The 15,299-nt window shown below is 40.1% G+C and overlaps 1 protein-coding gene across 6 annotated transcripts in view; it reads right to left on the reverse strand.

Annotated features, from left to right (window-relative positions):
* Nucleotides 1-15,299, reverse strand: part of uggt2 (UDP-glucose glycoprotein glucosyltransferase 2) — a 46,007-nt gene that overhangs the window by 15,633 nt on the left and 15,075 nt on the right. For 4 of the 6 annotated variants that reach the window (XM_004557812.4, XM_004557810.4, XM_023153008.3 and 1 more), the window contains exons 22-30: nt 14,670-14,879; nt 11,193-11,324; nt 9,598-9,728; nt 9,166-9,261; nt 8,860-8,962; nt 5,070-5,149; nt 2,484-2,673; nt 2,201-2,359; nt 1,982-2,067 (exon numbers count right to left, since the gene is read on the reverse strand). In XM_004557812.4, coding sequence (XP_004557869.2) covers nt 1,982-2,067; nt 2,201-2,359; nt 2,484-2,673; nt 5,070-5,149; nt 8,860-8,962; nt 9,166-9,261; nt 9,598-9,728; nt 11,193-11,324; nt 14,670-14,879 — 1,187 coding nt within the window. The remainder of the gene's footprint in view (nt 1-1,981; nt 2,068-2,200; nt 2,360-2,483; nt 2,674-5,069; nt 5,150-8,859; nt 8,963-9,165; nt 9,262-9,597; nt 9,729-11,192; nt 11,325-14,669; nt 14,880-15,299) is intronic. The other 2 variants (XM_004557813.4, XM_004557811.4) reach the window with 1 other exon arrangement.

Consider the following 15,299-nt stretch of genomic DNA (forward strand, 5'->3'; position numbering starts at 1 on the left):
TTGAAAAACGGTCAAATTACTAAATTCTAATTACTTTTAAAACTACTTCCCCGCCAGGAAAACACGGAGCTCCACCGGCCACGTGACACCTCACAGTTCACGCTTTCGGCTTTACTTAAAGCTCAGTGTGCCCAACGTTTAGATAGGATGCAGCCAGGTCTAACCTTCTTAATCAATCAATGCAGTAGAAGGCAATCACTCATAGATTACCTGGCCAATTAACCGGGAGTCCCAAGTCCCCAGCGGGAGGCCAAAACCGGGCTAGAACCTAACCACGCGTCCGGGATCAGGTGTCAGCGCCACCTGCTGAACAAACTGCATTCTTAGAGAGCCTAGCTTCTCAGTCCTAAACGAATTTACTTTTTTTTTTTTAAAAGCCTCACGGTGAGCTCTCAGCCCCCCCGTTTAATTATCTGAAGCCCGAGACCGTCTCTGCTACCCTATTAAAACCAAATCATCCCTACACTACCGATTGACTGGCTGGCAATCCCAGTCAACCCACTTTTAACCTCTTAAACCGTATCTATTTGTTTCCACACACCTTAAACCGTATTAACTTAAACACATAACTTCTTAACTCAAAATTCACCCCCAAAATGAACAGCAATGAATTTAGTCAGACTAATATACCCTATCTTAAACCTAATTAGTCAAGATCACTATGGACCAACGCCAGAAGCCCAGACTGAGTGAATATTATTTAATTAAATTTAGTTTTAACTTCCAATATAGCGCCTTTGGATAAAAATCAACAGGTGGCACTCACCTTTTCTTATGTCGCCTGGCGTCACTCAGATAGGCTGCTGGCCTTCGCCCCTGTTTGTCACCCACACGATAGCTGCAAGCTCCCCTCTCCCCCAACCGGAGTTTCGGCACCAAGTTGTTACGTCTGGTTCAGTTTGGGTAAGAAGGAAAAACAGCCGAGTCCGTGTAGGTGTCAAAAAATAGTGACCTTTATTACACACTTTGCGCAGTCAGTGTGGGAAGACAAGTTGCAATACAATCCTTCGTCAACTGAACCATCCCGACTCCTTATATTGCCATTATGACATCACAGTTGGATCTTTACTGGAAATGATAACAGTCTCCCCATAGTCCAAAGTTCTCCTTATACAAACATCAAATGATACTTTAGAGAAAACAAGTGTGTGACATATCATGTTGTGCAGTTCTGTGAGCCTGTGTGTCCAACTAGAGAATGTCCTGACATGACCTCCCTGTGTAAATAAGTGTGTGTGCGAACGTGCGTGTTTACATAACTCTGTATGTGCATGTTCTGATGTAGGCCTGCAAATGAATTAGAACAAGGTCTCTCCTCTTTAGACGGTGAATACAATGCTATGGATACCATTTGAGACTTGATTACAATGATGATAATATGCATCCATTACTCTTTACTCAGATTACCATAGATATAAAACAAAGATTATACTGTCATCAGATTCCACAATGGTAAATGATTAATCAATGATAACTAATCATGTGAATACAAAATAAAATATCTCCTGCTCACAATAACTTAGGTCTATCTAGAAATATCAGGACTTCAAAACAGCTTTCATGCTTGTGGCTCTGTACCCACCAGACAAGATAGGCATAGGATGTTTAGAAATTGTACAAATGAACATAAACACGAATAAATCTGGTCCTTTTTTCTTAGTTTTGTGAGTGAGATGTAGTTTGGGCTGAGCTGAGAACAGGTGACTGACTCTGCTATTGTCAAACAAATACTGCTCCACTGAACTTGCAGTAAGTTTTAAACCTGGTTTTAACCTTTACTCTCCAGTACTCTCCTTATTGTGGTAGACTACAATGACCTGCATTGTGGAGTGCAGCACGCAGTAGGATATTGTGAAGATTTATCATTCGTCACAAATAGGACCCTGGAATCATCTGGGCTTTTTTGAGAGCTCCTTTGACGGCATGTTGACTGTTACCTGCTTAACTGATGATGAAGAAATAAAAACAGAGAAGAACTCACGTTAGGATTTGATAGATTTCTTCTGATCTCCCTTTACGTAATCTTAGGATCCAGGCTCCAGGATTTGCTTTCAGCTGGAAGTATCCCTGTTTTGGTGGAAATGGCCTTAGTAATGGCAATTAAAATATGATTCATTCTCAATCCTAGTGCAAAGAAGCTATGCTTCTGGACTTAACACAGTGCAAGAAAATTTGGGTTGTAGTATAAAAGGTTGCTGACCAGGTTAGCCATGACAATGGTGTCATACATGAGTGGGTCTCGGCTCATGCCCAGCGTAAATTGAAGTCCACGAGGAGGCTGGCCAGTTGACAGGTCAAAGCAGTGGCCCTCTAGCAAGAGGTGCTCCAGTTCAAATTCTGCTGCCACAACCCTGTTCACCTGGAAAGAAAAAAACAAAAACAAATTACAGAGCACTAAAATAGATGGGGGGGAAGCACTTTGGTGCTACCTAAATGTGAGAATGATGAGATCACTGGGTAGTAATGAGTCAGCATTACAATACCTCCTGCAAATGGATGTTATCCAAGTCATACGGGCTCCGGACTGCCTGCACCATCCAGCTCTCAGGTGTGATCATATTAAGAGTGAGGAGCGGAGTTTCTGGGAGCTCCATGAAGCGGGCAACTGGCCCTGGAGACACGGTGTCATTGGCCAAGAAAATAACATCCGGCTCCAAAACAAAGCGGTAAAAACTGTGAAGACAAGCAAAATCAAGTTAAGGGCCATTCCATAAATTTCAGTTCAACAAAAAAATAAATAAACTGACCTCAAGATCAGCTTATTTTTTTCTGTACAAATATTTCAGCCTATTATGAGCATCTTGTAATTTCACAAGTCCTTTTTCCAAAACCTTTTAGTCCTCATAACTTAATATATGAGACAGCTACATGGCATTTCCAAGCCTAAAAGTACAGCTCTGTTAAAACACACAACAAGATCTTTTTTTTTTTACACACACTCCAAGTGTCACAACCTAAAGCCAGAACAATTATCTATAAGTAAGTTTGAGCATAAATATCCTGAGATGTGTCATAGTTTCAAGATCAAAAATGAAACCAATTTAACGTCTACGACATCGAGTAACAGAATCAAGCACTGGTACCCTGGATGTTTTATCTGTTATTGAATAATTCACTAGATATGTTGAATAAGTGGCTGGTTAAAACAAGTTGCAGCATAGTAAAGGTTTACTTTTTTTAATCTACTTTTAGGTATCAAGGTAATTAAATATACTAGAGGTATTTAAGAGAAATGATTCAGAGTGGGTCAGGTGGGAAGGATTCACTGATTATCATTGGATGACCTATAATATGCAACAAATAAAAGACCGAACCTTTTTCCACTGGACCGAGATAAAAATTCCATCCAAAAACTCATTGTCCTCTTCAGCAAGCACTGAAATGATGACATGTTGTGCAATAGTCTTCTTTCTGTGACACGAGAGATGGGCCCTGTTGTGACAGCTGGGTATATACAATTTCTTCAAAGTGAGGAATCTAATTCTATTACTGCCAGTGTTCCTGCTCAACCAATAACAGAACTACGTGCTGCACTCTGTGTACCTGGAAACTTCTCTTTCTCCATCATTACAATTGGTGCAGAGGCTAGCTCCAGGCTAATCTTTATGCTAATTGTTTTTCTTCAGTGTGCCCTCTGACACAGAAGACTTGTAATGAGTGTAAATAACGTGGCAGATAAACATTACCAATGCTAATTCTTTTAATTCGCAATGCCTATAACACATTTCTTATTTAGAATGAGAATTCTCAGAAGTTATTACCAACTACAGCAGCAATGTGGTGACTCCAGGGTGAGATGGGAGCAGTAGAGAAAGTTAAAGTTAAGGAGGTAAAACCAAGCACACTACAAGAAACACAGAGTGCTCATTTGATTGGTTCCAATTTGTGAGATGGCCAATTCCCCACAAGACGAAAAGTGAGAGAAAGAAGATGAGCAGCCCTGTGGTCACTGCAGCAGTCTCACTGCTATGAGAAGTACACTACTGACTAAAATGAATCCAGTGACATAGAGCAGGATTCATGTGTTCCCACCATCAGCAGTATCTCCAGGGGCGAGCTGTAAGATTACCAAGCCTGTGGCTCTAAAAAGTAAAACGAAGTAGATACTTTGCGTTAAAAAAAAGATTAAAAAATAAATAAATAATAGTATAAAATTAGTCCACTTTCAGATTTTTCTAGCGAGAGTATTTAATGATATATAATATTTTAGGACATTTCTTTCTTAAAAGGGTACTGTTTCCACAAACCACAGATCTCCAGCAACGCCAACAACAATGTGTGGCTGGGTGATCCTGTTTGTTGTTTTTTAGAGTCTGTCCTTCACCCATGAGCTCACATTTAGTCAGGCAGAAAGTGAAAATTGCATATAAAGAAAGCAAAACACAAAACACCTTTCCCACAAAGGTAAATACTATGATACATGTCTTTGTTGTTATATGCTGAACTATTAGAGGATTAATACTGCAGGTTGATTGTAGACATTTAGTTTACTTAGATCATATAATGTACTTTTATTGGCTACTTGATATAAATGTAGCAAGTCGTCAGTTACATCAAATACAGGCAAGTTGTCAGTTGGGAGGATATGGAGTGGATGGGTTGAAGAGAGTAGATGTGCCAGTGACTTGTGGAGGGACATATCCTTAATTATACTGGTACTATGTCTGGTCAATTCAAGTCATTATGAAAATCTTCCCTGGAAAGTGAAGATTTAATTCTTGAAGGATTTTTGGCTTTGGTCATCTTTCTTTTTCACAAAAATAAATAAATAAAAGCCCACACCACATCTGAGCTGAATGCTGATGAACAGTTTCAACCTTTAATTTGCTTTTTTTTTTATTACTACTATTGTTTTCACTGCATGGTTTGAACTGCAACAATGAAGGTTGTAAGCAATTTGCCCAGAGATGCAAGTGGAGGCCCAAAGCAATAAGGTACTATTATTAAGCAGATTGCATCTGTGCAGTATAAAGGACGGGCCAAGTTAGAGATGCTAAGTCTGCAGCAGTAAGAGGATACACAAACAAGCCAAACAGGAAAATTTAATTACTGTTGGAGCTAGATCTTACCTCTTGAGAGGCATCTCAGATAACTTGGCCCTGCAGTTCATAAACACCTGCAGTCTCACATTGACCACTTGACTGAGCACCTGCAGGATTCACAGAAAATATGACCCAGTTAAAAATCAAGAAACAAGTACAACTTAAAGTGGCTGAAATGTGTTAAAACACACGTGAGCCGTTTTCTTACTAGTTACTTATTATATTGAACTTTTAAAAGTTCTTCAATGGGAAAGCATAGATATCCTTACATACGTTTCAAAAATTATTTTTTCAGTTAAAGAAAAATATCTTATATAATTATATCTATAAAAAATATTATATTAAATATAGTACAATTGCATTTGCAAGATATGAAAGTTTGAGTAAATCTCAGTTCAATTACAATGCAATGATTTTCAAGTCAACTGAAAATAATACAAAGATGAATACAAACTTTTCTCAAGTTCAGTATCTGACATGTTGTATTTGTACTACAGTGCTGTGAAAAAGTATCTGTCCCCTTACTCATTTCTTTCTTTTTTTTAAAATATTAGACAAAGACACCCAGGGTTAGTTTAAAATGCAATTTTACATTTATTTAGGGAAAAGGGTGGAGGTCATTTCTTTTTTCCACACAGAGCCAGGTAGGTTTGGATAGCTTTTTCCCTTTAATAAATTATATTACTTAGATATTTTAAGCAAATATAAAATGCAGTTTTTTAAATGACGATCATTTCATTCATTAACATTACAATTTGTGAATATCAAATACATAAATGTGACAAATAGACAATAAAATAAGAAAGGGGGCAAATACATTTTCATCCATCCAACCATCCTTCCGTCCGTCCATCCATTTTCTATTGCTTATCCAGGGCCAGGTCCCAGGCACAGCAGTTAGAGAATTACAGAAGTCCAGACATCCCTATTCCCACCTGTCCCCTACTCATCCAGGTGCATTCCCAAGAAGAGACATAATCTCTCCAGCGAGTCCTGGGTCTACTTAGGGCCTTCTCCTGGTAGGACATTTCTTAAACACTTCATCGGGTACCAAACATCCTCAACTGGCTCCTTTTGACGTGGAGAAAGAGCAGCTCTACTCTCAGTCCCTCACGAAAGAATTAATCTTTCCCCTGTCTACAAGAGCACAACCACCCTTCAGAGAAAATTCATTCCTACTGCTTGTGTCCATGATTTAATTCTTTCAGTCATTACCCAGAGCCTATGAACATAGGTAAGGGTAAGAATGTAAGAATGTAGATCAACCCATAAATTGACTACTTCGCTTTTACACTCAGCTCTCCCTTCACTACAAGTGATCACAAAGGATTGATACAGCATTCGCATCACTGTAGATACTGCACCAATCCATCTGTCAGTCTCCCACTCCCACTCCCCTCTTTCCTCACTCATGAACAAGACCCCGAAATACTTCATCTCCTCCACTTGGAGCAGCAACTCGTCTCTGATGTGGAGTAGGCACTTCACCCTTTTCCTTCTGAGAACCATTGTCTCAGACTTGGAAGAGCTAATTCTCATTCCCAATGCGTCACACTGTGCTGTGCACTGCTACAGTGCGAGCTGTAGGCCACCACCAGCCAACAGCACCACGTAATTTTCCCCTCCATTAATCGGCACCTACGAGGTTCCTGTATGTTATGTTGTGTGTGTGTGTGTGTGTGTGTGTGTGTGTGTGTGTGTGTGTGTGTGTGTGTGTGTGTGGAGGGAGGGGGCTTAGGCTTGGTGCAGCCCGAAGAGATGACCTGGGTCCGCCCTTCTGTGGGCTCACCACCTGCAGGACCCATAATAGGGATCAGGTGTATTGTGCATTGTGTGTTAATAAGTAAATGGACTGATTCTTATATAGCGCTTTTCTACTCTCCCGGCAGTGTTGGGGAGTAACGGAATACATGTACCGCCGTTACGTATTTAAAATACAAAATATGAGTAACTGTATTCCGTTACAGTTACCGTTTAAAAAGGTGGTATTCAGAATACAGTTACTTTGTTGAAATAAATGGATTACACTGCGGTACTTTCCTGTTTCATATTGTCGCGGGTCAGGACTGTTTCGGTTTTGTTTGACAGCTACGTTCTGATGTTCCAGGCGGCAGCGTTACGGTTGCCATGGTTACAGGGCGACGCTCTCTCTCTCTCTCTGCGACTGTGTGTTTCCTGGGTGAGAGAGCGCCTTTTCGTTGTTGTTGTTGTTGTGCTAAGCTAACAGGCAGAATGCTACAAGCATAGCTCTAAAGAATGTAGCATCATGGGCAGTGTAGTCCGTGTTGCAGGGAGAATGGACTGCCATACCCGTTATGGGTCTGTGAGCGCGAGGAGGGAGAAAAAGGGGAGTGGAAAGGTACGAGTTGTCATCGAGGAAAAACGGGAGCTGGAAGCATGTAAATATAATAATAACCACTGCAGCCAAGAAGAGTGCCTGACGAGCCCAGTTGTAAGTAAGCTATTAAGACTCGACTGTACACCGTGTTCGTGTTTTCCTCCGAAAACAATAAGTTCCGTTGGAGCAGCCTTTCAACGCCTGTCTCTGTCTCTCGCCAGAAAAGTTGACCCACACAACAAAGTAAAGCTATTTTTCGGCTACGAGCCGACAGGGACCCCGCCGTATTAGTCAGAGGTCCCTTTACTACAGTTCGGAGTCGCGGACCTTCAGTAATAGTAATAAATCACACAGCAATAGTACATTCACGTTGTTGTAAAAAGCATGATAATATATTAAGTAATCCAAAGTATTCAGAATACGTTACTGTCATTGAGTAACGTAACGGAATACGTTACAGAATACATTTTGGGGCATGTATTCTGTATTCTGTAATAGAATACATTTTAAAAGTAACCTTCCCAACACTGTCTCCCGGAGTACTCAAAGCGCAGTATACAACATGCCTCATTCACCCATTCACACCTACTCATACAAGCACTTCTAGACTCAAGTGCAAACTAACCAACATTCACACACATTCACACTCCAAAGAACGCATCGGAGGGCAACTTGGGGTTAGTATCTTGGATATTTGGTATGCAGACTGGGGAAGCCAAGGATCAAACCACCAACCTTCCAATCAGTAGCTGATCTGCTCTACCACCAAAGCCACAGCCACCCAAGTGACAGTAAGGGGCGGAGGCCCTGATGGTACAATCCCCTGATGGTCCTGAGTTCGATTCCACCACCTGTCCGGGGTCTTTCTGTCTATAGTTTGCATGTTCTCCCCATGTTTGCGTGGGTTCTCTCCGGGCACTCGTGCTTCCTCCCACAGTCCATAGACATGCAGTTAGTGGGGTTAGCTTAACTGGTAATTCTAAATTGCCCATGTGAATGTGAGTACAAATAGCTGTATGTGTTTATGTTTTAGCCCCGCGACAGACTGGCAGACTATACCCTCCCTCTCACCCTATGGTAGCTGAGTAGCTGCCATAGGGTTCCAGCTCCAGCAACCCTGACAAGGATAAGCGGAACAGAATGGATGGCTGGATGGATGTTGTGAAAACTTTCTGGCCAAATTAATTAATGTATATGCCACATACACATTTTCTTTGTCATTTTTTTCCAATAATTCCAATAAACAAATAATTATTGTATTTAAAGTAAAGTCTATAAAAGAATATAAAGACTAAAATGGATCCCAGTATGATCCTGAAAATGACACAGTCTATCATATTTTTTTTACCTCAGCAATCTGCATGTCTTTCTACCCTTCCTACATTGAAAGTGATTTTAGGTGTGATTTTATAAGTTCTTCCTATATCAGAAAATGATAAAGAATAATGGGGAAAAATATAAAAATGCACTACAGCTTACAGTCAGAAGGGAGGAAATCTTCTGTGCTTCTCTTGTGAGGGGGTCAACGATTGCCACAACATCATAGAACACCTCGTTCTCACGTGGAGAGAGATGAAGCACGCTGAGGAACAAAAAAAGCACACCAGAGCGAATTCAACAAACAACGTCATACAATCCTTAATCAGCAGAACTGCAAATCAAAAGACTTGCAGCTTGGCACTCCTTGAAATGATGGCATTGCAATTTTCAGGCCCATTACAAAAAAAGGAGCATGAATACTTTCCAATGAGACTACAGATCCCAAAGGGGAAAAAGAAATCCCACCTGTGGGTGTCTTTGATAAAGTGGACATCTCTTCTGACTTCTCCTTTGGGGGCTGCAGTTAGCAGGGCATCAACTTTCATAACTAAGTCACTGGCACTGAGGGGGGAAAAATCAGTTTGTCATTTTCTTTAAAGCATTTGTGTTAGTGAAGATGTTAACCAGCCCTTGCGCAATATAATATCAAGCTTTAAATAGGCAGAGTCACGCCTTAATCAGGCTACTGTACCTTAAAACTGAGAAAGTGACATTTCTTCATGACAGAATACTTTCAAACATTTGATACATGAGGAAAAAAGAAAATCCTACACTAACAGATAATTCTAGACAAACTTAATGCAAAGGTGACACAGAGGGAACGCTTAAACAGATGCACACATTTCTATCACAGACACTTCAAAGAGACAAGTAGGCCAAAAAGAAATACAAACATACTGCTTTGGCTTCATTCCCATCTGTTTAACTCTGGCTTTGACTTTCTCTGCAGAACCGCTCAGAGTAATCTTTTCCAGCAAGTGGAAATCCTCCACAGTGAATTCTTCCTGCTCTTCAAACGGACCAAGGATCTAACATGAGGAAAATAACACAGTCAGAACACGACTTTTCCCATTCTTATCTCACCATGTATTATGTACAACTTTCCCAGGGGATGTTAAATGTAATGTGATTGTGACACAGTGTTTTATCCACTTAAAGTCACGGTATTCAGTGAGGCTGCCTGGTTTTTCTATTCTGGGAGAAGAGCCCTACCACTGCAGCAGAGCAAAGTAAGATAATATTAATTGTTACTGCCATCACAGAGACTGGCCTCTTTATCCGTGGTTGTCAGCATTGCTGTTGCTGAGACATCAGTCACCAGCTCTGTACACACGTACAGTGAGCACGTGTGCGCGCGCACACACACACACACACACACACACACACACACACACACACACACACACACACACACACACACACACACACACACACACACACACACACACACACACAGCCGTGCCTGCCACTTGTGACCTTTGAGAAATAGACATGCTGATATGACAGTGCTAAGAAAGCACTCTGAAAACACTAGAGGGAAAAATCCTCCAAAAGTGCAGCTGCATGGAGAATCTTTCTCTGCTGTAGCAAACAACACCACCAGTGCTTCTTGTCACAGGCAATAAAATGTTTTCTATTCAAGAGAAGCCATCTAAAGAATCAGCTGCCTGTCAAAGTAACTATTTTTCAAGTCACAAGGAAATTGATAGTTGGTGAGTCTCAAGTCAAAAACCTTATCCCAGTGAAACTTCTTACAAGAAGAAGTCATCTTCTAGATCATTAGTTGCCAAGTTACTGTCACACTTAATTTTGAACAGGGCAATAGTTTCATTAAGTTAGTCGTATACTGAAATTAAACATCTAAAACAGTTTAATACATTTTCAAAGCTGGATGTGTTACTTTTAAAGAACAGAGGTAGATATTAATCATGTGATTAATTTTGTGTGATTTTCTAACAATACTTTTGTACTGCTTATTAATTTCCCGTGGTTTTCGGAATCTGTACAAGCTGCATTACTACATTAAGGGAGAGAAGCTTTGAGTTAAAATGAGTTGAACTGTGGCTGGCTACTTGTTCAGACTGTGATCACACACAGTTTATTTATTTATTGTGTTTCCGATTAGAATATTGGGAAGTTGCTTATGCACAGAAAATATGACACTATTGCAAACATTTGCTTCCTCCGTGTGTAGCATGACTGCAGGGCTTTTCCTGCTTATGAAATTTTCGAGCACCAAAGAGCTTTGGTTTTTGCCCAGAGAAAAATCACCAGGACTGAGTTTTTATGTAGGTGGGGTTACTTTTACTCATGAGCCTTTACCCATATGCCAAAAAATAACAGCAGAAGTTACACAGCCATAAGTATATGTGTTCACTCATTAGTGGCGTGGTTCTTTTAGACCGAGGAAAAACCCTGGATTTTCTGCCATTGATCTGATTGACTGCATCCATTGTCAGTTTTTAACTATGCATAAGCTGGAGCCCACTCACCCTCCCATTGCTGATCACTGCACGCTGTCCAGGATTGAGTTTCAGTACGTCTTGACAGAATAACTGCTGAGTGCGGATAAAATCAACTTCAAGGGTGTTGAATTTTTTCTCAAAGGCATCCATATCCATGCCCTACAGCAGAAAAACAAAAGTTTGTTTACAATGTCAGATAATTTGATTGCATCGCTGGCTGGCTAAGAATATGTGATGTAATCCATAGTTTGTGGTCAACTGAAATATCCAATAACGCAGCTGAAAGACATTTCTCTCATTTCAGCCTGTCCAAAAATATAAAGAGTGATGCATTGACATAAAAATGATGTATGTGAGACAAAAAAAATAAAAATTATTCACAGAATCATTGATGCCTCGCATCAGCACAATCACTGCAGTTTTCAAACATAAAATATTTCAGCCAGACCTGTCAGAAATGCACATGTGTGAAAATGAGATTAATCAATTTGTAATTAATATAACAAACTCCTAATTAAACCCCTGCCAGTTTTGTCTATAACAAATTAGGTTTGGGAGTGTGGAGGGTTTGTGGAGTCAGGTTATTAGTTTCTCCAACATTTCTCTCCTCAGGAGAACAGGTGAAATACCAATAATGTCAGCACAATCCAGTCAGCAAGTCTGTCTGGCAGCCAATAATAAACTCATATCCCTTGGCTTTGGGTCTCAAGTCACACTGCTACATCCTACCTATCACCCCATCTCTATTTCCAGCCTATTCTCTCCCAATTGTGAAAGGCTAGTATAACTGAGGGGAACTTCATTATAGTAGGTCCTAAATAAAAAACAAACAAACTACACAATCTACTGCATAACTGATGGTGAATATACTCCATCAGCTGATTTGTTGATTAGTGGCTGAGAATTTGCTTGCGTATGCACAGTCCTTTGTGGGTGGTTACTGCGCATTACAGCATGAAGACGGGAGAATGATTTAGTTCTGCCTTAAAGCAGCAGTGATGGTCAGGCTTGGCTGAAAACATGTGGATCACATAACCAGAAGCTGTGAGCAGTTGGCTATTTATCAGCTTCGGGAGACCATGTTTACACCAGCACATTTTAGTTAAAGATTCATAGCGTGTTGCAGTCTTTCAATGGCCTCAGTGACATTTCAAGTGGAACTGACAGTGGGCAGGCTGTTTGCCTGGGTGTCCAAGGAGTGTGGAGTATCATGCGTGCTGTAAATGCATTCCGTGAGTTGATGTTGAGGAGAGAGATAAGAGAATGGGCTCATCAATCACTATTTTCCTGACTGCGCACTTTTTCTCCTTTTACCTCCATTAAACCATTTACCTAATCAAATATATTATTAAATACTTATCAGTTATATCAGAGCAAAGCAACTTTCTTACCAAGTGATGCACTTGGTATGAAACTGAAGTTTTTTCTTTGGACAAGTAAACTTTGATAAGGTAGCCATGCACAAGATTCAAGTTAATCTAACTTTTGTGTGTCTAAAATAGATAGCGTTCCAACAGTTTTAACTGCTGTCTACTTTATAAATGCACACGGATTGCCAGCATCTTGCCATCAATCTGAATAAGTCTTTGTCAATGACTCAACTCAATTCAGGTCATATTCTTGTTATATTCCTATAGAACAGGAAGGGTGCTGAACACAAATGTAATAGTTATATGTAATAGTTAACAGGCAGCAAAAGATATATACCGTAATTGTCGGGCTATAAGCCGCTACTTTTTGCACAAGCTTTGAACCCTGCGGCTTTTAGTCAGGTGCGGCTTTTCTATGGATTATCCATGATTTTTGTCATATCGTAAGACGATTTGTTTTGTTTGTTCCGCTGTTGTACGGCACTACGTTGCCTGGCGGAAGGGCATGTGATCAGACACACAGTATCGGGGTTCAAGAGTGGTATGTTGGTCACATGTCCATCTGCCAGGCAACATAGTGCCGTACAAGTAGCGCTACACGTTCAGCGGGAGTCGTGGATGACGAGCGGCAATAAACTTGCGAAAAGCAAGTCATGCTCAACTCCACCGGTGGAATCTGACAGCGTGGAAAAGTGTGAAAACATCCATGATCACCAACGGATTTCGAAGGGCTGGACTGCTGCATGATGGAGAGGAGGACACCACGGCCCTTCAGAGGGTGTTCGACTCTGACACTGACAACGAGGATTTGTTTGGTTTTGAAAGTGACAACGAAGGAAAGAAGCTGAGAGTGGATGACGAAGCGATCCTGAGCCTGTTCGTCTCCGACACTGGAGAAGAGGACTTTGGTGGTTTCAGTGCGCAGGAAGAAGAGAAAGATGGTGGTGAATGACTGACTTTTCTTCTTGTTAAAGCCGTGTCACTGCACCTGAGCCTAAAAGGTAGTCCGAATCTATTTTTCTGGTGTGCTGTAGGTTATTGTTATGTACTACATTTGTTACTCATTTATGAAGCACAGTACATGTTTCGTACTTGTAATTACCGCTACTTTTACATATACCTAAAAAGCTGTGCAAATATGTACCCATAACTTGTTTTTCAAAATATTAATAAAAGGGGTGTGTCTCCAAACAGCCATCTCTTTCCTGACAATTCCCTTTGTGCATATTCTCTTACATATGATAAGTCAACATTGAAACACCTGCGGCTTTTAGTCAGGTGCGGCTAATGTATGTACAAAACAGGATTTCCCCCTGATTTTAGCTTGTGCGGCTAATATTCAGGTGCGCTTTGTAGTCCGGGAAATACGGTAGATATACAATTTTCAACAATTTATCACAATTATTCCCAGGTTTATTATCAGAGATAGATTGTATGAAACTGCCAATTTGATCCCAGTCGATCACAGACTGATATCCGACTGACTCCATCTTATGCCAAGATTTATGGCCGGTTTTAATGACAGCGTTCCTATGCTTGACAATCTTATTGTGCAACAAAAAAATAACTGCAATAACTTTATCTTACAGAATAAAATAAATATTTGACAAAGATTAACTTTGAGGACATAGTTTCCAGTTAAAAAAGGTGACAAATTAAAATGTGCGTTATTGGAGCACTGATAATATTGGAAAATGTTATAAATCACAATATCATATTGTGGGTGAAATATTGCGATAATATAATATCACATGGTGTCTGGTGATTCCCATCTCTACTAAACATCAGCATGAATATAACGCATCCAAAATATATAGATGGGTGGACTGTTGGCAGCTATACATCTAATCTATGTCTAAATTTGGAAATAGTTGGATTAAAACAAACACCTATTTGATCAAATAAAAACTCAAAGTAAAAAAAAAAAGGAGCAGTGAAAAAAACAAGCTCTTATATTAGATTTTCCTCTTTCAAGGTTTGCCACCTTCAAGGTAAAAGTCAAATCATGTGGTTACAATATGATTTAAAGTAGTGATTCTAATATAAAAGAATATATATATATAAAGTCCAAACAAAATATGTGTAGTCTGAAAAGAAAAGAAAAGAAAAGAGCATTCTTTAATCCCCTCTTTACCTGCATCAGTAAGTCTTTCATCTTGGTCCCCTGCTGGAGGAGCTGGCTGCTCTCCTCTTTTAGGAGTTTATGCACAAACTCTGCCGCAGCCTTATTCTTCTGGGTGAGGAGAGAGGCCCAGATAGCCCTGTACAGCACAGTGTTATCGTCGTAGGGTTTTTCACTGGGGTTATCTATCACCCCCACACGCACTCCAGGACTGGCCTTCTGCTTGCACACACAAGCGCACACACATATAAACATAACGGCACTATAATTCACAGTAATAGCAGACATGCTCATATATCCAGCTACCACATATGTCACTGATGAAGAGCTCTCAAAAAATAGTGCTTTAAAGTAAAGATCTCACCTTTTCAACCTAATCTACTACTAATGATCTCTAAATGACAAAAAGAACATTTGCTTTATTACGTTATTCATCTGTAGAATATCACCACAACATATTTCAGTTAAGACGAATCTACACTGATGATTTTTTGTGAGAGCACACAGCAGAAAATGACATTTTAATTATAGTTTTTGTTATGAACCGGCCATGATAATCACCACCAAAACCATTTCAGAGTTCTGCATCCCTTCCACTTCTATTTGATTTTTTTTAGTGCACAAGTTTTGTTGCTTTAAGGA

The sequence above is a fragment of the Maylandia zebra genome, linkage group LG16 (assembly GCF_041146795.1).
Source record: "Maylandia zebra isolate NMK-2024a linkage group LG16, Mzebra_GT3a, whole genome shotgun sequence".
Classification (NCBI taxonomy): domain Eukaryota; kingdom Metazoa; phylum Chordata; class Actinopteri; order Cichliformes; family Cichlidae; genus Maylandia; species Maylandia zebra.